Source organism: Perca flavescens, chromosome 2 (genome assembly GCF_004354835.1).
Source record: "Perca flavescens isolate YP-PL-M2 chromosome 2, PFLA_1.0, whole genome shotgun sequence".
In the NCBI taxonomy this organism is placed as follows: domain Eukaryota; kingdom Metazoa; phylum Chordata; class Actinopteri; order Perciformes; family Percidae; genus Perca; species Perca flavescens.
The window spans coordinates 44,084,295-44,110,123 of record NC_041332.1 but is presented as its reverse complement, the minus strand read 5'-3'; the positions used below and the strand labels follow the sequence as shown (position 1 = coordinate 44,110,123).

The window sequence follows — 25,829 nt, the reverse complement described above, 5'->3', positions numbered from 1 at the left end:
CCACAAGGTCTATATAAAAGCATCCAAAGAGCACCATGTCATACCTTTAACTGAATGTAGGAAATGTTAGAAAGAAAGATCATGATGGAGGGAATGAGAAGAGCAGGACTGAGGGGAACTGGATTGGGAAACATACTGGAATGTGGAGGAGGTGAACAAGGCAGGAAGTTATCTGATTAGGTGTTGGACAGAATCTGAGTAACTAGCTGGCAACTGTAGGTGAAATGTGACACCGGTAGTTGGCGGTAGTGCAACGCCATGGATGCAAACCACCGTTAAAATACACAGAAGAAGAATAAGATGACGTAGAAGGTTACAGGTCCGCTCTCGGTGCCTATGCTCGGTGCTCTCGGAGTCGGCGACAACAAGCGTCAACTCGGACCATCTCTGGACCATCGACTACAGTCTATGTGCTAGAAGGGTTAGCTAGAAGAATGAAGGGAACCTAAATAGTTTCGTGCGTTGTTGCTGGCTAGTTGACAAAAGTGTAACAAAAGAAATGGCGGTCGCAGCTGTTTGTGTATAGAAAGTGCTTTGGTTTTTAAACTATTTTACTGCGTGCTGAGATAGCTAAGGAACCCCCGGATGAAGGAGCGGTCACAGGTGAAACTCTAGCTAGCACTAACGTTAGCATGCGTGTTAGCGCGCTACCTGTCAAAACAGCTGTCAACGTGACTGTTGGCCCACATTTAGCTACTGTTTTCAGCCAGTTTTAATCAGTTTGGGATTTTACGGGAACAATAAGTGACCTTACAAACGCTCAGTCTAATTGTGGGCGAAAACTTAAAGCAGTCTGACGGAACATTTGTTACACTAACGTGTTGTTTTGATAACCACCTGATTAGCTAGCATGCGATTGTGAAAAGTTAAGCTAGTTTAGGATTTGATTATGAGACGTATTTAACTTGTGTAACCTGAGATAAATAACACACAGACAGAGACACGGTTGTCAATGCCTGTTTTAACCTCAAAGGTGTGACGTTAGCTGTGTCATGTTTACAGGACAACTGTTTGGTGGAGAGGCTAGGCTGTCGTTATGTTTTGGGTACCCACATATTTAACTAAAAACTCAACCAGCAGGTTGGGTTTCAACGTTTCTTGGATCACTGGGTCACTTGTTTGTTTGTGGTCCTATAATTTCAGTAGATCCTTAGAAAAAAAAAAAAACCTTAGGTGGTAAAATAGTGAGTAAATTGTCCTTGATCAGCATGATACAATAATAAGATAAAAGAAATGCTACATTCCTCATTGGATGAAACACCGACTGTTTGACTTTACAATCTCTGTTTCAGGATGGCAGGAGTGTTCGACATAGACTTGGAGACTGAGGACATTAGTGATACAGAGGTCTGTATCCCCCAGTCATTGATAAAGGCTGTTTTATGGTTGTGCGTCGAATCGACAGCGTACCCCCGCAGACCCCTCTGCGTCTATGCCGGACCCTACGCCGTAGCCTGACGTGCACCTCTCGAAAAATTTAACTACACGTGGCAGCGACGCACGTCGCTCGGCCGTGGCTTGGTAGCGTTGCATTTCCCCCGACTTGTTTCCTGGTTCTCCTTCTCCATAAACAACATGAAATCAAGGAGAGTGTTAACTTTTCCTGCCACATATTTCCTAATTTGGCCAGAAAACACAGGGGACTCTAAAGTCGGTACTCTCTCACTTCTCCCTCGCTCTATCACCCGCTCCCCACACACACACACGTGCCGGCTCGACGCACACACCAGCGCACAAGTATAAACATCGGGCCACTTACGTAGGCTACGGCGGAAGTTCTGCGTGGAGCCTCCGCAGAACTGTAAAATAGGCTTAAGGCTACTGCTGATCAGTTACCTGAAATACACAGGTCATTCCTGCTTTAGAAAACTTTTTGACTGCATAATACTTGTCTCTGTGCACAATGTACACATGTTAATAAAAGTCAAGCTTGGGTAGGTTGCCACAAACGCATTAGTTATACGTGAAATACATCCCTGTGTTTTTAAGGGACATTTGGCTACGGTGTACAAAAATGTAAGCTATTTTGTTGAGTTAAATCCAGCTCTGTGTCATAGCAGTGTGGGCAATTTGTGTAGCTGAATGGTGCACTGAGGCGAGGGAGGGAAGCCAAACACTGTTTATCTAAACACACTGCCCACACAAATATGACACAGAGCTGCATTATAAGCCTTAACGAGTATCCCTTTATGAAAAAATGTACTTACTTTTCTAATACTCATTATCTTGCGGTTTCCCATCTGTAGGATGATGTCTGTGACTTCACTGTGACCGAACCAGAGAAGTAAGTTTATATTTATATATAAATCTTTAAAAAAATGAATACTGATATAGTACAAATGTTTTTATACCAATACTGCTACTTTTCTGTGTCATGCTATCCCAGTGTGCAAACAGAGGAGGTGGAGTTGACCAGTGAAAGTGTCAACAGAGACAGTGAGAGAGTGGGACCTGACTGTTTTGAGCTTCTTACTGTGCTGGGAAAAGGAGCCTATGGGAAGGTGTGTGTGATTGAGCACCGTGGTGTGAACGCTGGTGTACACATCTTTATTCATAACTACTCTACTACTAACAGTAATTTAAAAGCACAGCATTATATAATATTCATTGTTTTATTCACAATTGTTTCAAAATATCTCTTTCAGCACAGTGCTAATCTTAGTTACTTTTTATGGTAAATAGCGCCTTTCTAGTTATCCAACCACACAAAGCGACACGCTACGTACAACCACTGATGGTAAACGCTGCCTTGCAAGGTGCCAATCTGTTCATCATGATTTAATAATTTAATCATTAACATGCACATCGATGGCACAGCCTTTGGGAGCAACTCAGGGTTCAGCATCTTGCCCATGGACACTTCAACATGCAGACTAGATGAGCCGGGATCAAACCGCAGATCTTCCAATTTGTGTACTGTTTAATTTTTTTACTTTAACTTGCCGTACTGTACCATCACTGCACTACATGCTTACATGTAATACATGAAATTAATTGATTGATTTGATATTCACATTAAAACTAGAAACCATCTTGTGATGGGATGGGACACCAAGTCGTGCCAGTGTCGTAAAGTGTGGGGAGGCCAATGGCTCCTTCTTTACTTCCAACCCCCTACTTCTGGCTCCCTTGCTCAGATCCCACCTATTTTCAAACTCTGCTTTAATTTTCATGTCAACTACACACACACCTGTAAAGTTTTGTGAATGCATCTTGCACGGTTATCAGGCCATGGGGTGTAAATTGGGAGGGCCAAGGCTGGTAACAAAATGTCTTTTTTCAGGTTTTCCAGGTGAGGAAGGTTCAGGGTGCTCAGATGGGGAGCATATTTGCCATGAAGGTCCTGAAAAAGGTACTTTGTCTCAGTCCACAGTTCCCTCCTTAGACACAAAATGTAGGATAAACGGAACATGATGTTGCTCTCTTATCAGGTTTTCTTCATGCTTTTCTCTCCATGCCATGCTTTGTCTGCCTCTCGTTCTCTTCCCTTCCTTCTATTTGTCCTCCTTTCTTTACTGGTCCTGTTCTTTATATTTCCCCCTCCTTTGCCTTTTTCACTGTTGTACTGTGCTCACTTGTCTTGTTCATTGGTCTTTAGGCGAAGATAGTGTGTAATGCTAAAGACACGGCCCATACACGAGCAGAGCGGGAGATCCTGGAGACGGTGAGACACCCATTCATCGTGGATCTGCTCTACGCCTTCCAGACTGGGGGGAAACTCTACCTCATACTGGAGTGTCTGAGTGGTAAGACGGAGGCACTGAGAGAGGAACTGATGGAAAACATAGGAGAGACCAGTGTTTGTGCCTATACACCTATTTATGAGATACCTTCCTTTTTAGCATTTATAGCCATTCGGTTGTTTGAAGGTATAGAAAGGGAAGAGGTGGAGGGAGAAAAAGAGGGATGAATGGAGTAATAAAGAAATGGATTTGAGGAAGATTCTCTAATGCCACTAACCCATCTGTACTGTTGTTGATCACCAGGAGGGGAGCTGTTCATGCAGCTGGAGAAGGAAGGCATCTTCATGGAGGACACTGCTTGGTAAGGACACATACTCCCGGGGAAATGCTTGCACATAATCTGGAAAACCAGCAAATGCTGGAAATTAGCTATGTCTTTTAATGCTTAGAGATATTTTGCTGATTTCAATCCAGCTCTGTGCCATAACCGTGTGAGCAGTGTGTTTTAGATGAACAATGTGTGCCTTCCCTTTGTGGCACGGAGCTCGGAGCAGCAATGTCTGCTGAATCCAGCGGATCTCAGCAGACCTCCATGACACGTTTTGCGTAATCCGGTAGATTTCACAAACCTGACCCAGAGCTGGATTGTTTGTTTGTTTGTTTATTGATTTGCACACATTTATTAAAAAAAAAAAAAAAAGTATTTCACATAGAAAGAGAACAAGTGTGTGCTGGAGAGGTCAGAAACCCATGGGGGGACTTATAGTGAAACCTCACCAGGTCACTAGAATGTAATTTACAATAAGAAATAAGACTATAAATCATAATCAACTCAATATGGCGAAAATAGAATAACAAATAATTACAGGCTTAAACACATTTTGGTGAAAATAACAAAATGATGACAATAAAGGAATGAAATGGCAAGTCTTAACGATTACAGAAAAAGGCAGGAGATTTGGATAATAAAAGCCGAAGAAGAGTCCAAATGGCTGGTAAATCATTTCAGTAGTTGCCAGTCAGGAAGCTAGAGCTATTTATTTTTTATTTTTTTGTATACAGGTAGGGAGGATGAGCTGCATGTCAGGTGTAGGTATTTGTTCCATTGTAAAACACCTCTGTATTTTATATAGTGCTGCCCTCTGCTGGTACGAGAAGGAGGAAGGTACAGCAGGCTTGTTTGTCTCGTTGACATACAATCCCCAATTCCAATTAAGTTGAGACGTTGTGTAAAATGTAAAAACAGAATACAATGATTTGCAAATCATTTTCGACCTATATTCAATTGAATACACTACAAAGACAAGATATTTAATGTTCTAACTGATCAACTTTATTGTTTTTTGCAAATATTCACTCATTTTGAATGTGATGCCTGCAACACGTTCCAAAAAAGCTGGGAAAGTTCAGGAATGCTAAAAAAAAAAAAAAAAAAAAAAAGACTTTTTGGAACATTCCACAGGTGAACAGGTTAATAGGTCATGATTGGGTATAAAAGGACCATCCCCAAAAGGCTCAGTCGCTCACAAGCATGAATGAGGTGAGTTTCACCACTTTGTGAACAACTGCGTGAGCAAATAGTCCCAACAGTTTAAGAAAGTTTCTCAACATACAATTGCAGGGAATTTAGGGATTTCCTCATCTATAGTCCATAATATCATCAAAAGATTCATAAAAACTGGAGAGATCTATGCACGTAAACAGCAAGGCACAAAAAACAGCATTGAATACCCGTGACCTTGGATCCCTGCATTAAAAACCGACCTTATGTAAAGGACATTACCACATGGGCTCAGGATCACTTTGGTAACCATTGTCAGTTAACACAGTTCGTCGCTACATCTACAAGTGCAAGTTAAAACTCTACCGTGCAAAGCGAAAGCCATCCATCAACACCACCCAGAAACGCTGCCGGCTTCTCTGGGCCCGAGCTCATCTGAGATGGAGTGACGCAAAGTGGAAAAGTGTGCTGTGGTCTGACGAGTCCACATTTCAAATTGATTTTGGAAATCATGGACGTCATGTCCTCCGGGCCAAAGAGGAAAAGGACCCTTCAGATTGTTATCAGCGCAAAGTCCAAAAGCCAGCTTCTGTGATGGTATGGGGGGGTGTTGGTGCCAATGGAATGGGTAACTTGCACCTCTTTGAAGGCACCATTAATCCTGAAATGTACCAACAGGTTTTGGAGCAACATATGCTGCCATCCAAGCAACGTCTTTTTCAGGGAATCCCTGCTAATTTCAGCAAGACAATGTTAAGCCACGTTCTGCATGTGTTATAACAGCGTGGCTTCATAGTAAGAGAGTGCAGGTACTAGACTGGCCTTCCTGCACTCCAGACCTGTCTCCCCATTTGAAAATGTGTGGAGCATTATGAAGCGCAAAATACGACAACGGAGACCCCAGACTGTTGAGTAACTGAAGTTGTACATCAGACAAGAATGGGAAAGAATTCCTCCTACAAACAATAAGTGTCCTCAGTTCCCAAATGCTTATTGATTTTAGAATAGGTGATGTAACACGGTGGTAAACATGCCCCTGTCCCAGCTTTTTTGGAACGTGTTGCAGGCATCAAATTCCAAATGAGTGAATATTTGCAAAAAAACAAAGTTGATCAGTTTAAACATGTAATATCTAGGGCTGTGAAGAAGGGCTCGATTTAAAGAAATTCGTAGTCGACTAACGCTCATTCATTTGTATCGACTTATCGATTAGTTGATTTAATCAACAGATTAAATCGACAGATTAAATCAATGGAGTTTCTCCGCAAAGAGTCATGCAGAAGCCCCACTTTAATTCTTGTGTTTACCAGAGATGTGCTCGTACGTTTCTTGGAAATAAGTGATTCAGCATGAAAAAAAGCATCAAACATGACTAATCGACTAAAGAAAGTTGACTAAGACCAAAACGACCGATTAGTCGACTAATCGACTAAGAGGGAGCAGCCCTAGTAATATCCTGTCGTTTTAGTGTATTCAATTGAATATAGGTTGAAAAGGATTTGCAAATGATTGTATTCTGTTTTTAATTACGTTTTACCCAACGTCCCGACTTCATTGGAATTGGGGTTTGTAGAATTATGGAAATATTGTTGGAAATCCCTTGAAGCATGAAAATGATTGTTTCATGCCTAGTTAGTTTAGGCCACCTATCTCATATCATTAACGTAAATCATTTATGTCTGTGTGTAGTTTCTATCTAGGAGAAATCACTTTGGCTCTAGGTCACCTCCACTCCAACGGGATTATTTACCGGGACCTCAAACCTGAAAACATCATGCTTAATCACCAAGGTAATGTTCATTTCAATTCAATTTAAACAATTTTATTTATCCCTAAAGGGAAATTCAATTTTGCAGTCACATAAAATACAAACCGAGCAGAATAAACACCATCGCAATCATTCAATCAACCAACATGTCAGTAGCAGCAGGTCAACAAATAGGTAACCCAGGCAAGAGCACACACAGGTTGCCAAATGTAAGTTAAATTAAATAAATCATAATCCACCTGAAGTGAAGTAATAAATACATAAATTAAAGCTTTATGCTTCCCCAGAATTACAAGCTCTGGATGTTACAGGTTGCTGCCATCAGCAGCATTTGAGAGCCTAATGGCAGCAGGAATGAAGGAATTTAAGTATCTGTTGGTTTTACATGGGGGAGCAAGATAGGGCCGCCCTGCTGGCATTAAAGATAAGCTACAAGAAAGAACATGGCCAGAATTACCCATGATTCTCTTAGCTTTCTGGACTACCTGTTTCTTCCAGAGGGAGCTCAGGTCTGCCAACAGAAGTCTAGTGATCTCAGAGCAGACCTTTACAATGTTAATGAGGCTATTCTTGCTCTTCACAGGCAACCCATGAAACCAGCAAATCAATGAAAAGTTAAAAGACTTCCAATAAAGGAATGCTAAAAGCTATATACAATTTCCTCAGAGACATTAAAAAAGTTCAGCTTCCACATCAAGTGAATTCTTTGTTGTCCTCGTTTGACAATTGACTCTGTATTCTTTTTAAATCAAATTTTAAGATTAGAGTCGAATAGGATTCCCAGGTATATGAGTCAATGATTTCAACCTTTCCACCATGGATGCTGGCATGAGGCTCGAGACAATTCCACCTAAAATCAATAATTAACTATTTAGGTTTTGTAACGTTGAGGTAGGTTGTCATCCCACCATTGAACAGATGCTGATAAGCTGCAGCAATGCCCTGATTCTGCCCCTGAAGAAGAGACAGTAGGGCAGTGGAACGAACCGCTCAATGAGCAAGGATTGGAAATTCTCACCGCTCCGCTTGGCTTGCATGCACTGGTTGGGGGTGCCGACATTTTTGGCTTTCATAATTCATGTGTAGTGTGTAATTTTTTTTGGGGGGGGGCACAAACAGGGATAGATGCATAGACCTGCGTAAGTAAAGCCGTAATGTCTCAATCGCCCCCTGGTGGTTGGCTGCCGTATCTGTCATAAATGCCGCCCCCTCCATGGTAGTGGATAGGACATGGGCCAATCAAAAAAGTCAAAGTACACGTCAAATACATTTTTCCCAAAGATGGTTTCCGTCATTTAAGGTAGTTGTTATCATGCTGCTGTTTGTTCACGTGTTTATTTTTCTGCTAAGTTTGTTATTTTTATTAGTTATTTGATGCTATAGAAACGGAGTGAAACGTCAGGATTGACAGCTGGGATTGACTTGTGATTGGTCGTGCGGGTGTATGGGCGGGACATCACTTTTGTACTGTGGGAGGAGGTGGAGACGCTTTATATACTGATCGACTGAATCACTTGTAAAACATCCAATCAGTGTTGCCACAGTTACTTTGAAAAAGTAACTTAGTTACTTTACAGATTACTTGATTTTAAAAGTAATTTAGTTACTTTAAAGATTACTTGATTTTAAAAGTAACTAAGTTAGATTACAAGTTACTTTATAAGTTACATTCAGCAGCTGCCGACAACACCCCGCCACCTCAACATAAACATGACAACCATTTTTGCCAACACTCACTTTATTGGAAGTGCATTTTTAACAGTAATTTCAACAATGTATCTCTTCCTGACATTTTAAAATGAACTTAAAAACTATTTCCTGAAAAAATACATGTTTATAAAAAATAAAATAGTCTTTCTTGACTTCACTTAACATAAATAATTTTTGTTTACACTGTAATGGCAAAACCTTTTGCCTTGATCAAGCATTTGTGTTTTTTTTAATCATTAATTTAGCCTAATTGGGTGGGGAGAAAGCTATGCCATAATCAGAACTAGTATCTATATAGGCTATATTTAGGCCAAAGTAACAAATGTGTCCAAAAAGTTACACAAGTTGGACTACAGTTACAAAATGCTACATGTGTCATGCGCGGAGTCTCCTCCTCTCTTGCAACATGGAGCTTGAGGATGTAAAGAAAAAAAGAAAAACAGGAGAATTACCTTTTTGTGTATAAATGTAACTATTAAATTCTTTTTAACATGTTTTATGAACATTGATCCTGTTGTTCACAGCAGCAAGGAGTGGTTTTACAAAACAAAACAAGTGTATAACACCACATGTAGGCTGATATGTCTACTTTTGTTACTTTGGCCTAATCTTATGTTGTAATCGCATGTTATGAGTGGCAGTGGAGTGGGGCGAGTAAACCAGTGGTTGTACCTCATTAACAGAAGCTTCTCAAACCTCTTGTCAGAAAGTCTATTTCTTCTAAGCGTGAGCACCAAACCTCCCAGACTGAAAAGCCGCTCCACAGGAGCACTTGATGGGGTTGGAGTGTTATACTTCAAGAAAATGTTCTTTATGTTTGAAAACTGATGCAGAATCTGAAGGTCATAGGCTGACCTCAGGTAGTCCATGACTTCATTTTCTGCTGAGTAGGTCTCCTCTGGCTCTGCCTCAAAAGTGAAAAAGTCCATCTCACCTTGGCTGGCAGATGTGGTGGGCACACTGGCAGGGCTCTGTGCTGCAGGAGCAGTTGTGTGGCGGCACTCTGCTGTCAGAAGCTCTTTTACTCGCTCCCTCCTACCTGCATCTCTCAGCCATCGGAGTTTGAATTTTGGACAACTGACAGCGGCGAGAAGGGCATCTTTGTCGTCCAGCACACCGGCAAAACGAGTCTGGATAGCCTGAAAAATATAATTTATGTTATGTTTATGCCTACAAGGCCTTTTTACTTTAATTACTTGTAAACAATGCTTAATGTGGAATCAATATTATTTATTTAATTTTGTTTTAGGTTACTTACTTACATTTGTATTTGTTTTAATCTTCTTTTGCAATGATAATGAATATTCTGTTCCATGTTCATGAATAGTGTGATGCAAGAAATTTTAACTAGCTTAAAAGATGGAACATACCTGCACTATGGCATCAGGAAGGCCTTCAGTCATCCTGGAGAGGGCACCTTTCACAGCCAGGGTCTTCTGCATCAGAACTTCAAGAGTGAGTAGTAAAGTCCCATAAGGACAGTCACCTTGTAAAATGTCCAGTGCTGCAGTCAGAGGCTTCATGGCGGTGCAGTACTCATGCAGGAACTGGTACTCTTTGTCTTTGAAGCACTTAACTCCAAGCTTGGTGCACAGACTATTCAGCTCACTCATGGGGATTTCTGCAATTCTCTTTACAGCATCACAAATTTCTTTTGCTGACTTCCTCCACTGTTTCGGATGCAAGGGTAGATCTACTTGATTTGGTCCAAAGAGCTGTGCATTTTGCTGTGCTGTTGCTATACACAGCCTTGGTCTCTGCATTGGAAGTTAAATATTTCTCGACATCATTTGTGGAAATGAGGTTGATGGTTTGTGAATCACTTTCATCCTAAGCTGAGAGGATTTCTAAAAAAGTGTCATCAGCATCTGTGGGGGTGGACTCTCCCTCCTCCGCTGATAAACTTTAAACGCATTGACAAAGTTGGATCCATTATCAGTCACTGTTGCAACTACTTTGTTGAGTAGTCCATATGAAGAGTGGTTTTTCGATTTCTGCACCAATAACATCGTACGTGTGTCTACCATGAATTCTCCTACATGCCAACGCAGCCTTGTTGCGCTCTAATGTGGATCTACTGATCCAGTGGAGCGTTACTCCCATATAACTTTTGATGTTAGCAGTCCAAATATCTGCGGTAGTTGACACAAAGTCGACCTTATTTGGCCTTCAGATTTCTCTCCATCACTGCATGCTCATTCTCAATGTAAGAAGAAAAAGCTGTTCTGTGAGGCAACTCGGCATTGACAGTAGTAGGGATCTTGTTTATTATGGCACGAAACGAAGGCGAGTCAACCGTGTTTAAGGGCAGCATTTCCTCTACAACATACTGCCCGACCAACTTCTTCAACTCTCCCCCACTTATTGGTTTTGCACCGAAGTCCAGCTTTTGTTGTTTGGGTGGTGGGGGACCTCCTGCTCTCTGCTTTGCACCACCTGGCGGGACTTTCTCTGTAAATTTGACTGTGCGGTGCTGCGACTCCAAATGCTTCTTCAAATTTGACGTATTTTTGTAGCTTGTTATGGAAGTTTCCTTTGCAGCAGGGGGGGAAATTTCAGAGTTTAGTAAATTGAAACAAATAAGACAAACTGAGACTAAAACCAATTTGGGTTTTCCTATTTTATTAAAAAAGATATATTTGCAAATATAGGATCAACATGATTTCACAAAAGGCCTCAGCCCAATGTGTCAGTTCCTCAAATGAGTGCACAAGAACACTAGGCTTATATGCATCTTCAGAGTGACAACACACACGCACTTGGATTATTATGACGCTACAATTTTGACAGGCAATCTGATACACATGAAGACAATCAGATGAATACAAGAGACATCTCGGAGCCATCTCACCTCCTCCTCCCTGTACGACTTTCACCCCCCCCGTTACATCTTAACTGGCATGGAAAAACATGAGATAGTTTTAGGGTGACCTTGTACCTTTATCGGTTCATGCTCACATAATGTTCCAGACTGGATGTCTCACAAAGTTAGAATCAAAATCTGCATGTGGGAATGAGAGACTCTTTCAGCATTTGGGAGAGAAGTAGAAATAAAACATAAAAATATAAGGAATTGTGCTTAAATGTAATTTTGCCATTACAAGCTCGATAGCACTTTGTTGCCACCAGCACAGAGTGTACAACAAACTTTAATATTGTCCTCTTTAGCTGACACAAACTCTAAATAGTGACTGGATTTCCAGCTAGAAAAGGCGCCTCTCTCTCCTCCCTCCATTGTTGTTTACATTTGTGTCGCTGCATGGTACACAAACTGTCCACATGCTGAAAACGTGACTTGTCGCATACGTGACTTCGCTCCCTGAGACACAAGAATTAAAGCAAAAACAATATATATTTTTACTAAGGAAAATGACAAAAATAGTAACGCACAGTGACTTGGATAAGTAACTTTAATCTGATTACTGGTTTGGAAATAGTAACGCATTAGATTATTCGTTACTGAAAAAAGTTGTCAGATTAGAGTAACGCATTACAAGTAACGCGTTACGTGGTATCACTGCATCCAATACATAAAATGTGACCTTGTAGCTGAATTTATTTTGGAGTGATAATCGATTTGAAGTTTGTGTATTTAAAAAATAAGTAAAACACGCTCCTAAGTGTTTCCATTAGGAAGATATCTCGATTTATTGAAATTAAAATATTTCTCTCAAAATCTTTAACCCTGCAGCTTTCAAATTTCAAAGTGTGACCTTGAATTTTGATCTCGTCACTCTTTAAAATACTTTGGAATATTTCAGTTTGATCAACCATGACCCTAAAATGCGCTAATGATTCTGTTCCCCTTTCTCCCGTCATTATTGCAACATAATTCTGTGATAGTGTTATGTTTCTTTTTCTTCATGAAGGACACATCAAGCTAACTGACTTTGGCCTCTGTAAGGAATCGATTCATGATGGATCTGTTACACACACCTTCTGTGGCACCATAGAATACATGTGGGTAACACTACACGCACACACGTGTATCGGATACAAGATAACATTGTTGTAATATAATTTATACACTCTGTAACAATAATGCAAAGTTTTATAATTCAATTTCTAATACATAAGTTTAGAAATTGCAGTTTTAATCAGTGTGTTTTGAATGCCCCGCTCACACACATCCTCACACATTTTTTTACCCTGATAACTAACTAACTTTGTGTCTGTGTCTTTTTCTGTACCAGGGCTCCAGAGATCCTGACCAGGTCGGGTCACAACAGAGCAGTAGACTGGTGGAGCCTCGGGGCCCTGATGTACGATATGATGACCGGATCAGTAAGTTCCAACTGTGAGAAAGAATAGTAATTAATGATGAGGAATCTGTGTCTGGAGATGGCGGTGCACTGTAACAGTTTCACTTTTGGGCTTTCAAAGTTATATTTGTGAAATAAGAACTTGCTGGAAATCTCCCAGCAGACCCACGCCCAAAACACCTCTAAAGGAAGGCAGACGTATTGGGTGCACACATCACCCCAATCTGCTTCTCTTTATTGTGAAGGAGTAGCTGGTAGGGATGCACCGAACCCAGATTTTTGGGGTTCTGCCGAATACCGAACCGAACCCTACTCCCATTCTTAACACAGTAAACCCATTAATGAAGTAAACAACGTCCACAGCAGTGTATTTTAACTGTAAAAATAAAAAAGAATTGGCAACATTATGCCTGGCACACAAGTGGGAAAAACTATTTTTGACAAGGCCTATGTTTACCCTATCTCAAGATCCAACCAATATCCAAAATATTAGCCTTTTAGATTTATAATCCCATAAAGTAGGCTACCCCCACGCTCTATTCACATCGTAGGAAAGTACATCGCTATCGCCAGATGAGTGACAATTTTGTTTTGCAAACTTTGGCTAACCAGTGTATGATGAAGGCATGTTGGCTGGGTGGAATTAGAAAGCTACCGTTAGCTAACGAGCAGCAGCCGGCCGTTCGGTCGCTCCCGCTGTAGGAAGACTCCTTTCCAGAGAGAACAGCTGACAGCCGGGAGAGGCTTGGTCTGGTTAACACCAGTTTTTAGCTGGGACTGTCCTTCCTTTGCTGTACCTGAAACTGCTGCATTTTGGCTGCTGTCTGGAGATTCCTTCATGCACAACTCGTATTCTTTTGGATGTTTCATACGCAAATGTCTTAACAGCGGCAATGTTGTGTATTGTTTAGGGTCCTCGCCACCACGAGACCAATCGGCATTGCAGATTGAACATCAATCAATCAACAATCGCCTTCTTTTGACTGAAAGTACTGCCAAACAACACTTTTTCTGCTCACAAGTTCCATTTTCACTTTCTCACAGCTTACTGCCGTTGCTAGGTTGCTACTGCATTCAGTCTAGCTCCAACTACGTCATTACGTTGACCATGTAACTCTACAAAGAGTAGTGAAGTAACAAGATAGTTCAGTCCAAGATGGCGGAGCTGCAGCTCTGTCATGGGTGCGTTTGTTTGCAATGGAACGTTCTATTGAGTTTCGCCTCTTGTTACTTCTATACTCTTTGGCAAGAACAGTAACTCAACACAACGTTCGCCTCTTTTTCTCGAGTTTCGCCTCTCGTTACTTCTCTTTGGTACTGTTCGGTTCGGTCGAAAAAAATTCTAACGTTCAGCAGTACCCGAACTCCGTCAAAAAGCCCAAAGTTCGGCCGAATTCCGAACCGAACTCTGGGTTCGGTGCATCCCTAGTAGAGTTTAGATTCTCTGCCCGAGCCCGACCGATATTTTTATATTTTTTTTAATCATTACTTTAGCCTAATTGGGTGGGGAGAAAGCTATGCCATAATCAGAACTAGTATCTATATAGGCTATATTTAGGCCAAAGTAACAAATGTGTCCAAAAAGTTACACAAGTTGGACTAGAGCTACAAAATGCAACATGTGTCATGCGCGGAGTCTCCTCCTCTCGCACACATCCCACCGGGGCTGCGGGCTGTATTGTGGAGCTTAAGTGCAACATGGAGCTTAAGGATGTAAAGAAAATAGAAAAACAGGAGAATTACCTTTTGAGCAAGTTTGAAGGAAAGTCGGAGGTATGGAACCATTTTAAACAAGTTGTGGGAAGTGACAACATATGTGTCGGCTTTGTTGAGTGCATTAAGTGCGGCCGCTGTTCGCCTATGACAGCAAATAAAACGGAGAAGTGGATGATGAAGAGACACATGAAAAGATGATAGTCAGCCTTCAATCTCCTCTTTTGTTACTTCTCCAAGCGTAGGCTCCCCCTGAGGGCTAGGCAAGCCCTCCCAGAGAAATAGCCTACGTTGAGTTTTTTTTTACGTTTCTTCATTCAGATCCATTTGCGATCCGTTCTAGTCTGAATAAACAAATAGAGCAGTTTACATGCTTAGCTCTTATTGCATTATTCATTAAGATCATTTTAAACAGATTTCTGAAGTTCAAACAACTCTGAATTGTAGTTGAGAACGTCACTTATGACGGCCCAGGGATTAAAAAAGTGTCGGGTTGAAATCGGGCTCGGGCTCATAATTCCACTTAATGTGGCGGGCCGGGCTCGGGCTGGGTCGGGCTTGATTTTTTTGGGCCTGATCTAAGCTCTAATCCCTAGTAGCTGGTGGAGCTTGAGGTCTTCACCCCTCACCCTATCACACAGAGAGAAATAACTTCCAAATGATTAATTTAAACTAACACAACTCAAGTACAGAAACTTTAAAAGGCTCAGTAAATGTCTGCCAGTGCTGGATTCAGTCGTATCCAGTCCAGCAAATTCGTAATGCTAAGTGTTTATTTCTTGCATTAGGCCGGTTACACACTGCACGCGTCGCGCAAGCGTGTCAGCTGCGTGGCGTGTCCGTTTATATTTCGGCTCCCATGTTAACAGGTTAGAGCTTACACACTGGGGGCGTGAGACGCGCGTCTTGTAGATTCAAACAAGTGATTTAACCCTAACCCATAAGCCTAATATTACTGTAAAATGTTAAGTAATGCTTTATTAGTGATGGTGTTTATTTCTGCTGTGATTAGTTTTTCTCCCTAATTACAGATAAGGGAAACCAGTAGTTGTGATCTGCTTTAGTAACTGCTGCCTCCCTCCTGTGATTCTCCTCCAGCCTCCATTCACAGCTGGAAACAGGAAGAAGACCATCGATAAGATCTTGAAGTGTAAACTCAATCTGCCCCCATACCTGACCATCGATGCCAGGGACCTTATCAAGAAGGTCTGTAAACACACACACACACACACACACACACACACACACTCTCAAACTTGCAGGTGTAAAATTATATTTGGAACCGTTCATTCCAACAGATTCCGATGGAATCGGTTCTTAATGCCCAACCCTAGAAAGGACCAAAGCTACTCTTATATCACCATGTTGCCATCAAAACATTTATATGTGAATTACCTAAAAATAAAGTGCAGATTCCAGTAAAATGTACCCCAGAGCTGTCAGTCACACCGCTGCACCTGTAGGGGAGACTCTTCACTATAAATCAAGAGACCCGTTATCGGCACCTTTCTCTCATCATCTTACTTGAAAAGCAACAAATCCAGTCTCATATGAGCTGAAACGGAACAACCTTTCCAGCAGCAGTAAGATCTAGATAGCCAAGCTCTATTTTTACATCTTTTTTTCCTGACATTGGAACCAGAGACACTTTATTTACCCACAGGATGAATACGCACCTAATTTACTAATTGGCTTTAAATTTCGTTGATTGTGGAATCTAAGCTCACTAGATCACTAGAGATGCACCGATTACAACTTTCTAGGCCGGTTCCGATTTCTGATTTTCATCAAGATAGGCCAGCCGATACAGATTTTAGTCAATTCCGATTTCATTTTTTCTAACCACTTTACAGCAGACGCAAATATTTACTTTCTATCTTTTCTTTAATAGAACATTTTGCATAGAACATTTTTTGAACAGGTAATGGATCACTATAAAATAGAACTATATAAATGAATCCTGGTGTGGGAAATTCACACACACATCTAAAGTGCAATGTTAGAACCATTTCCTTCTTTTCACATCCAATATCAAATTAAAAAAAAATTTGATTTTGGTTTTTGGTGTCATCCCTCCACGCCCTACTTTCTCCTTGCAGGTGTTGCATATTGCAAACTTGTTATCTTCTGCACACGCGCTGAAGAATTTCCAAACAGCTGACATGTTGCAGGTTAATTCACGAGGTTCCCTACGTGTGCGAGAATTAGGGATGTTAACCGATGACCGTTTGACCGGTGGTTGACCGTTTCAACGTTAACCGGTCAAAATTATTGTTAGTCGGTTAAAAAAAAAAAAGTGATCTCTAAATTAGGCAATTATAGATATTGGAATAAACGCTACTACAGTTAGCCATCTCATTCCCATATTTTTTTTTCTGTGAAGTGAAATAATCCCTCACCCAAAATTTTTCATAAGGCATAAAAAAAAAATTTGTTTGGTTCCGGTTTGTTGTCTGTTGAGGTCATGGGTCGATAGGGAATTTATTTTATTTTTTATTTTTTCCCCAGTGGCAGCAAGGGATAAGTAGCTATTTGCAGAGTAGAGCTTTGTTTGCACAGCGCGGTGAACAAGAGTGGACAGCGCATGAAGAGCAGACTGAAATATCGGTTTCTACATGTTTAAATTTGCCTGTAGAACAGGTAGGTGGGTATTGATAAATATTGACTCTTTAATCATGGAGGGTTTATTGTAGGCTTCTTACAGTTAACGAGTGTACCGTTAGTTCATCTGCGCCAACGGAAGTAAATAATGTATAAGCTGTAGCTATCGTTTCCAGCCACAGTTACATGTGCTGCGTGAAGTAACGTGTGTGTGTGTGTGTGTGTGTGTGTGTGTGTGTGTGTGTGTGTGTGTGTGTGTGTGTGTGTGTGTGTGTGTGTGTGTGTGTGTGTGTGTGTGTGTGTGTGTGTGTGTGTGTGTGTGTGTGTGTGTGTGTGTGCGTTGCAGACAGAGTTGAGAAATTGCAGGCGCGGCTCGAAATGGCTGTTATTTCAAATAGCGTAGCATATTTTAAACTAAACGGTTAACCGGTTTCAACCGGTTAATGAGGCTCGGTGACCGGTCAAGAACATTTTTAGTTTTTGCCATCCCTAGCGAGAATAGCGCAGACACGCGCTTCACCCCACGAGCGGGTACGCGCAAAACACGGTGGAAAAGAGACTGTGCTGTCGCGTAGGTGTGTGCGTGCATCCTTGAGAACTAACTCGTATAACTTATGTTGTCAGTTAATTGTAGCGTTGACCGGCATGAAATCAGCGTATGTTAGACCTGCCGGTCTATTGGTGCATCTCTAATAATCGCTAACAGCCGATTATGTAATAATCGCGACCTACCCATTGGCAATATCCAGGAGGACATGGCAATGTGTCCTTTTTTGCTCATGAAAATAACCTTCAAGTCATGGTTCTTCTCAGATGATCTGTTACACTACGAGTGAATCAGTGCAGAATAGAATCCTTTAATCTATTTGCATTTATGCATCATTTATCATTGTCACCACATGTGCTTGTTGCCATGTTTTCATAATCTATTACAAAACAAAAGCAATATGCAAGCTAAGAATTATGAGAATTATGAATGTTCTGTCAGTGATGGTTATATAATGTAAGTCTGAGAAAGGACTATGAGGAATGGGATCCTCTTTGATATTTAATGCTATGTGGATGTGTGCTCTTTACCAAAATATGAGTTTTAGATCAATCATTAAAACAAAAAAATAAATAAATGAAAAGCCACGTAAAGTTTAGACATCAGAAATATAACTTCATTTGACAGTTAACTATTTATTTCTCGGCTCTGCAGTTTTGTTGAAGTCACAGTGAGTCACGGAAATGCCGATAAAGGGGTTTCAAGTGTGGTTACAGTTTTTCATAACTTCACGCAGACAGCGTTTGCTGAAATATGATATTAATGGCGAGCCGAAAGCGGTCGCGGTGCTGTTGACGTTACACTTCCTCAGAGACGAGCAGCCAGGCACAACAGTGGTTACTATGCCCTACTGACTGACTTTATTTCTACAGCACCTTTCAACAACAAGGCAACTCAAAGTGCTTTACATGAGACATTAAAGAGCAATTAAAAACGGTCATGATGAAAATAAAACAGGCTAAAAAATAATATACAAATACAATAATAAACTATATATATATATATATATATATATATATATATATATATATATATATATATATATATATATATATACACAATGTATGTATATATATATATATATATATATATATATATATATATATATATATATATATATATATATATATATATATATATATATATATATATATATATATATATATATATATATATATATATATATATATATACACAATGTATGTGTGTATATATATATATATATACACACACACATATATATACACATATATATATATATATATATATATATATATATATACAATGTGTGTGTGTGTATATATATATATATATATATACACACATATATATATATATATATATATATATATATATATATATATATATATATATATATATATATATATATACGTGTGTGTGTGTGTATATATATATATTTTTTTTTTTTTTTTACTGTCATGACAGCAATGGGGCTGTCAGTTTACCTTATATGTTGCATCTTCAAAAGTGACACTGAATTTGAAACAGCACACTGTCTTAGTCGACTAAGATTTCTTCAGTCGATTAGCCATTTTTTATGCTTATTCATGCTTAATTACTTATTTCCAAGAAACTTATGAGCACATTTATGGTAAACACAAGATTTAAAGTGGTGCTTTTGCAGGATTAATTGTGGAGAAACTCAGTTTTACAGATGGTTAATTAACTACATTTATATTGTGCTTTTCTAGTCTTAACCACCTCTCAAAGCGCACAGCTCTGTCAATTAAATCAACTAATCGATTAGTCGACAAAATCCTATAAGTGTTAGTCGACTAAGAACTTCTTTAGTCGAGGACAGCCCTACTATTATCAAAGTATTTATTAGTAATACAGTGGAAATTAGTAGAAATGTGAATATTTGGTTAGCATGTTGATTTACGGTGTGCGCCCCTAAATTTTCTGGTTGCGCCCCTAAAATTTTCAGTTGGGGGCCACTGTGCTCCTAGTGAAAAAAGTTAGTCTGGAGCCCTGCTTTCATTGCAGTACAGTCAGTGGTGACAGATTCATTAATCTGTCCCTCTCTTTTTTGTATTTTCTTGGTATGATTGCTCATTGGAAACAATGTTATGAAAATAGATTTATTCTGTAGATTAGGGCTGGGCGATATGGACCAAAAGTCATATCCCGATATATTTTGGCTGAATATCGATATACGATATATATCCTGATATTTTTTTCTGCAAAGTGAGAGCAGTTCAGTCAAAGTCAAAGCCAAATATGACATGTCACAAGTAGTTTCATAGAAACCGGCTATTTCAGTGAACAGTTGCAAAATCAAATGAATAAATAATAAACAGGTTTCTTCACCTTGTTCATGATTAAATGCTCAGCTGTTCAAATAACAATATAATGTAAACATAAATACTGTATAACAACAGGAGTACCTTTTTTAAAATCAAAACTCCATAAGGTGCACATTTAAATAAAAAAATATCTTAAATAAAAAGCCTATGAAATAAGAGGCCAATCCAAAAGGAGTCAGCAGCTTGCTTGGAGCAAGGATCAAATTTGAACTATATTGATATATGTATGGTCTAATTCCTTATCTCATTTAAAAATATATCAATATATTTTTTATATTGATATATCGCCCAGCCCTACGTTGACTTTAAGACATCAGTAAATATTGTCGTTGGTAGGGCTGGGCGATATGGAGAAAATCAGACATCACGATATTCTTGACCAAATACCTCAATATCGATATTGTGGCGATATTCTAGAGTTGACAGTTGATGCTTTAACAAAATATCTTCACACTTAGATTTTTGATAAATAATCATCAGTAATGTGGATATAATGACTAAGTGGGTAAAGGCAAATAATAGAACAGTTACAACAGTCTGATAAGTTCAGAAAATGACATCAATTTACTGTAATGTAGCCTTTAAAACCAGGAAAAGACACTTATGTCATATCACGATATTACGATATCCAAAATCTAAGACGATATCTAGTCTCATCTCACGATATCGATATAATATCGATATATTGCCCAGCCCTACTGTAGATTCAAACAAGTGATTGATTATTTTCAAAACTTGGGTGCTATAGCACCCAATCATCAGTCTTTATAGGCAAGGCAGCTTTATTTGTATAGCACATTTCAGCAACAAGGCAATTCAAAGTGCTTTACGTGAAACATGAAACATTAAAAACAGTTAGAAAACAATTAAAAACAATTTCAAAGCATTAAAACAATTAACCACAATTTAAGATCATTAAAAGACAAGAATAAAATGTACAGTGCAGTATAAGAATTTTAAAGAAAGAGCAGTTAAAAATAAGTTATTTTTATAGTGACATGTACAACTGTTTTTTTTTTTTTTTTTTTTTCAGCTGTTGAAGAAGAATCCAGCCCAAAGACTTGGCTCCAGTAAGACAGATTGTGCTGAAATCCAGGTATCTAACGGCAGTAACTTCTTCACTCCCACTCATTCTCCAGTAGACCATGTTAGCGTTCTAAATGGTCTTAACATGGGTTATAAATAACACGCTGTAAACAACAATTATTTTCATTGTCATTTAATCGCTCTATTATTTTTTCAGTTAATGGAATAGTTGTTTGGTCTATAAAATGTCAGAAAATGCTGAAAAATGTGGATCAGTGTTTCCCAAAGCCCAACATGACGTCCTCAAACGTCTTGTTTTGTCCACAACTCAAAGATATTCAGTTTCCTGTCCCAGAGGAGAGAAGAAACTAGAACATGTTCACATATGAGAAGCTGGAATCTGAGAATTTTAACTTTCATCATAAAAAAGGACTCAAACCGATTAAACAATTACCAAAATAGTTGGATATATATATATATATATATAAAATTAATTTTATTATAGTTAATTAATAGTTGACAACTAATTGATCATTCTTTGCTCCTCTAGTTATTTAAAACCAACCTTCACAAGTGGAGGTTATCATTAAGTATAAGAGCAATGTGGAATTCACATAGATGCACTGGCCTGATATAAATGGCTGTGGAGAAAGACAGAGTGCCAGTTAAAGGTCCCATGGCATGACAATTTCACTTTGTGAGGTTTTTTAACATTAATATGCGTTCCCCCAGTGGCTAGAAATGGTGATAGGTGTAAACCGAGCCCTGGGTATCCTGCTCTGCCTTTGAGAAAATGAAAGCTCAGATGGACCAATCAGGAATCTTCTCCTTATGAGGTCATAAGGAGCAAGGTTACCTCCCCTTTCTCTGCTTTGACCACCCAGAGAATTTGACCCACCCATGAGAGAGAGAGAGAGAGAGAGAGAGAGAGAGTGAGAGAGTGAGAGAGAGAGAGAGAGAGAGAGAGAGAGAGAGAGAGAGAGAGAGAGAGATATCATGGCTTTCAAATGAGCAAAGTGGCAGTTGGTCCAGGCCCCACCCTCCACCTTGCCCCCCCTCTCTCCTCCTCAATAGCTACAGAAACGGTACATCCTAAGGAAAGCTCATTGTGGGACCGGCTCTAGTGGCTGTAATTCTGCACCAAGGCTGAATTTTGGGAAAGAGACTTCAGATACAGTATTAGGGGACCACTAAGGTCTATATAAAAGAGACTTCAGATACAGTATTAGGGGACCACTAAGGTCTATATAAAAGAGACTTCAGATACAGTATTAGGGGACCACTAAGGTCTATATAAAAGAGACTTCAGATACAGAGGGGACCACTAAGGTCTATATAAAAGAGACTTCAGATACAGTATTAGGGGACCACTAAGGTCTATATAAAAGAGACTTCAGATACAGATAGGGGACCACAGGTCTATATAAAAGAGACTTCAGATACAGTATTAGAGAACCACTAAGGTCTATATAAAAAGACTTCAGATACAGTATTAGGGGACCACTAAGGTCTATACAGACTTCAGATACAGTATTAGGGGACCACTAAGGTCTATATAAAAGAGACTTCAGATACAGTATTAGGGGACCACTAAGGTCTATATGAAAGAGACTTCAGATACAGTATTTGGGGACCATTAAGGCCTATATAAAAGCATTCAAAGAGCACCATGTCACGGGAGCTTTAAATAATGTACAATATGCAGTATTGAAATGACAAAACCAGAGCTTGTAAACAATATAAATATGAATGAGGCCGTTTGTTCCACTGCAGAAACATCCGTTCTTCAAGCATATCAATTGGACTGACCTGCTCAACAAGGCAGTGGAGCCGCCATACAAGCCACGACTGGTAGGTCAATATCAGTTGTCATTTTGTGCCCATAATGTTATCGAATAGGGTCCTTCAACCAGGAACCTATTTCCCTTGTTTCTGTGTGTTGAGTGACTGATGGTCTTTGAAATTGGTCCAGTATAAGATCGGTCCAGACTAGTTTAATGATAGCCAGACAGATTATTTTAAGAGGATGGAAGAATTAAGGGGTGCTGTCAAAAAAATTATCACAAAATAAAATGGTCCAGTATTAAGCAAGACCACTGAAGTAGGCAAAAGCTGCAATGTAAAGTTATTGGCCAAATGCGCACCGTCAATTTATGTCCACAAAACGTGCTGTTTACCACTGACTCCCTACAGAGGTCGACCTTTTTGTTAAAGGACCAGATACTTTTTGTTCATCGTGAAACTGAAAAATTGACATCGCAAAACCCACCAGACTCCATTTAAACAAACAGTAAATTTATCATCGTAAAAACACATCATTCAAAGTGGACAGAAACTAAATAAAACTACCAAAAGCAATCTTGGTTCATCTTTCCACTGTTTCAACAATCACCACTCTGGTTTGGTTGAAATAAACTAGAGATGCACCGATTACACTTTTCTAGGCCGATTCAGAGTTCCGATTTTTCATTGAGTTTGACCTGCCGATTTCATATTTTCTAACCACTTTACAGCACACACAAATATTTATTTTCCATCTTTTCTTTAATAGAACATTTTACATTTTCATAGAACATTTTCTGAACAGATAATCGATCACTATAAAATAGAACAATATAAATTACTCCTGGTGTGGGAAATTCACACACATCTAAAGTGCAATGTTAGAACCATTTCCTTCTTTTCACATCCAATATCCAACTAGATAGATAGATAGATAGATAGATAGATAGATAGATAGATAGATAGATAGATACATACGCGCACACACACACACATATATATACACAGTACAGGCCAAAAGTTTGGACACACCTTCTCATTCAATGCATTTCCTTTTTATTTTCATGACTATTTACATTGTAGATTCTCACTGAAGGCATCAAAACTATGAATGAACACATATGGAATTATGTACTTAACAAAAAAGTGTGAAATAACTGAAAACATATCTTATATTTTAGATTCTTCAAAGTAGCCACCCTTTGCTTTTTTATTAATAAGGGAAATAATTCCACTAATGAACCCTGACAAAGCACACCTGTGAAGGTAAAACCATTTCAGGTGACTACCTCATGAAGCTCATTGAGAGAACACCAAGGGTTTGCAGAGTTATCAAAAAAAGCAAAGGGTGGCTACTTTGAGGAATCTAAAATATAAGACATGTTTTCAGTTATTTCACACTTTTTTGTTAAGTACATAATTCCATATGTTTTCATTCATAGTTTTGATGCCTTCAATTAGAATCTACAATGTAAATAGTCATGAAAATAAAGAAACACATTGAATGAGAAGGTGTGTCCAAACTTTTGGCCTGTACTGTATATAATAAATATAGCCTTGCAGTAGGCCTATAAAGATATTTCTCAAAACACACACGCAGGTCTGTTCAACAGTAAAGTTACCTGAAAACATAAACGTCCCCACTCATTTTACACACAGTTTAGGAACAAACTAAACACTGAGGGAAGATTACTACGTTTTTAATGTTGGTTTGGAGCGGTATGCATCCCCACTAACCTGGAAAGCGTTTTAAACCGTAACGTGTATACAGCGTGTCGGAGGAATACTCTAAAAGGGTTGTTTATTTACATGGAGTCTGGTGGGTTTGGCCACGGTGATTTTCAGATGCTGGTTATTCTGGGTTAGTAGAGTCTCTCTCTCACCTCTTTCACATTCACAATGCATACTTGCACCCCTAACCTTTTGGATACCTCTGTTCTCCCATCTGTCTCTGTAGCAGTCGGACGAGGATGTAAGCCAGTTTGACACCAGATTTACCAGACAGACACCAGTGGACAGTCCAGACGATACCACACTCAGCCACAGTGCAGAGCTTGCCTTTGCTGTGAGAGTCTCTTCTTCTTTATACTGAAAAACCACAGTCTACTGGAAACAAATAGTTCATTCATAACTTGTCAATGCCTATTTAGGGGCACTGCAGTCCTCCTTTTTTTTTTTTTTTAAATATTGTATTTAAAAAACAAACAAAAAACAAAACACCTCATTTAATGAGAGCTAGTAACATGGTTCTATGATTGACTGTGAAGGAATGATCTTTTTCCATCAGGGTTTCACCTATGTGGCTCCATCGGTCCTTGAGAGTCTAAAAGAAGGCTTCTCATTCGAACCCAGAACACGAGCTGTACGCCGACACAACAGCAGCCCACGCACACCCATCAGGTAACACACACATCAAGATACATTTTATTCACCTTTGTGTTTCATAAAGAAGTTACAGTATTTAAAAAAATTTATGTATCTTCTTTCTTTTCAACCATCTTATATTTCCTATAATTTCTATCTTTTTTTTCTTCATCTATTTCTTTCAGTCCTATGAAATTCTCCCAAGCCGGACCATTCAAGTCCAGCACTGAGGGAGAACCAGACCTTTTCTCTCCCATCTCTCCACCGGCAGCTACAGTTCCTATGACGCTGGAAAATGGCGGTACCAGTCAGCCGATAAAGACGCCTGCAAGGAACAAGAAGCAGAAGGGACATCAGAGATGAGAAGGAGATCTTAAATAGAGATTTTTCATAGTTTATAGTAAGTTTGAGGCACAGAGCTGAAGTGTTTTTGCTGGTTTTAATGCTTTTTTTTTTAAGTGGTTTAAACTAACGAGGTCCTCGAAAAGCCATAAATCAAAAGCAGAAAGCTCTCCATTTGCGCTTCTTCTTTCTCACCGTCCTCT

General features: G+C 39.4%; 1 protein-coding gene across 2 annotated transcripts; it reads left to right on the top strand.

Annotated features, from left to right (window-relative positions):
* The first annotated feature begins 268 nt into the window (after positions 1 to 268).
* LOC114571970 (ribosomal protein S6 kinase beta-2) lies at positions 269 to 25,829 on the top strand. 2 transcript variants are annotated; one of them, XM_028603306.1, is made up of 16 exons: positions 270 to 603; positions 1,293 to 1,347; positions 2,247 to 2,284; positions 2,387 to 2,501; positions 3,284 to 3,352; positions 3,599 to 3,746; positions 3,987 to 4,044; positions 6,874 to 6,974; positions 12,532 to 12,622; positions 12,856 to 12,946; positions 15,736 to 15,843; positions 21,146 to 21,208; positions 22,912 to 22,989; positions 24,878 to 24,985; positions 25,208 to 25,320; positions 25,470 to 25,829. In XM_028603306.1, the coding sequence occupies exons 2-16, from the start codon at positions 1,294 to 1,296 to the stop codon at positions 25,645 to 25,647; spliced, it is 1,413 nt and encodes a 470-aa protein (XP_028459107.1). In that variant the 5' UTR covers positions 270 to 603; position 1,293; the 3' UTR covers positions 25,648 to 25,829. The 2 variants fall into 2 exon arrangements, with proteins under 2 accessions (XP_028459116.1, XP_028459107.1); XM_028603315.1 differs by lacking the exon at positions 1,293 to 1,347 and having other exon boundaries at positions 269 to 603.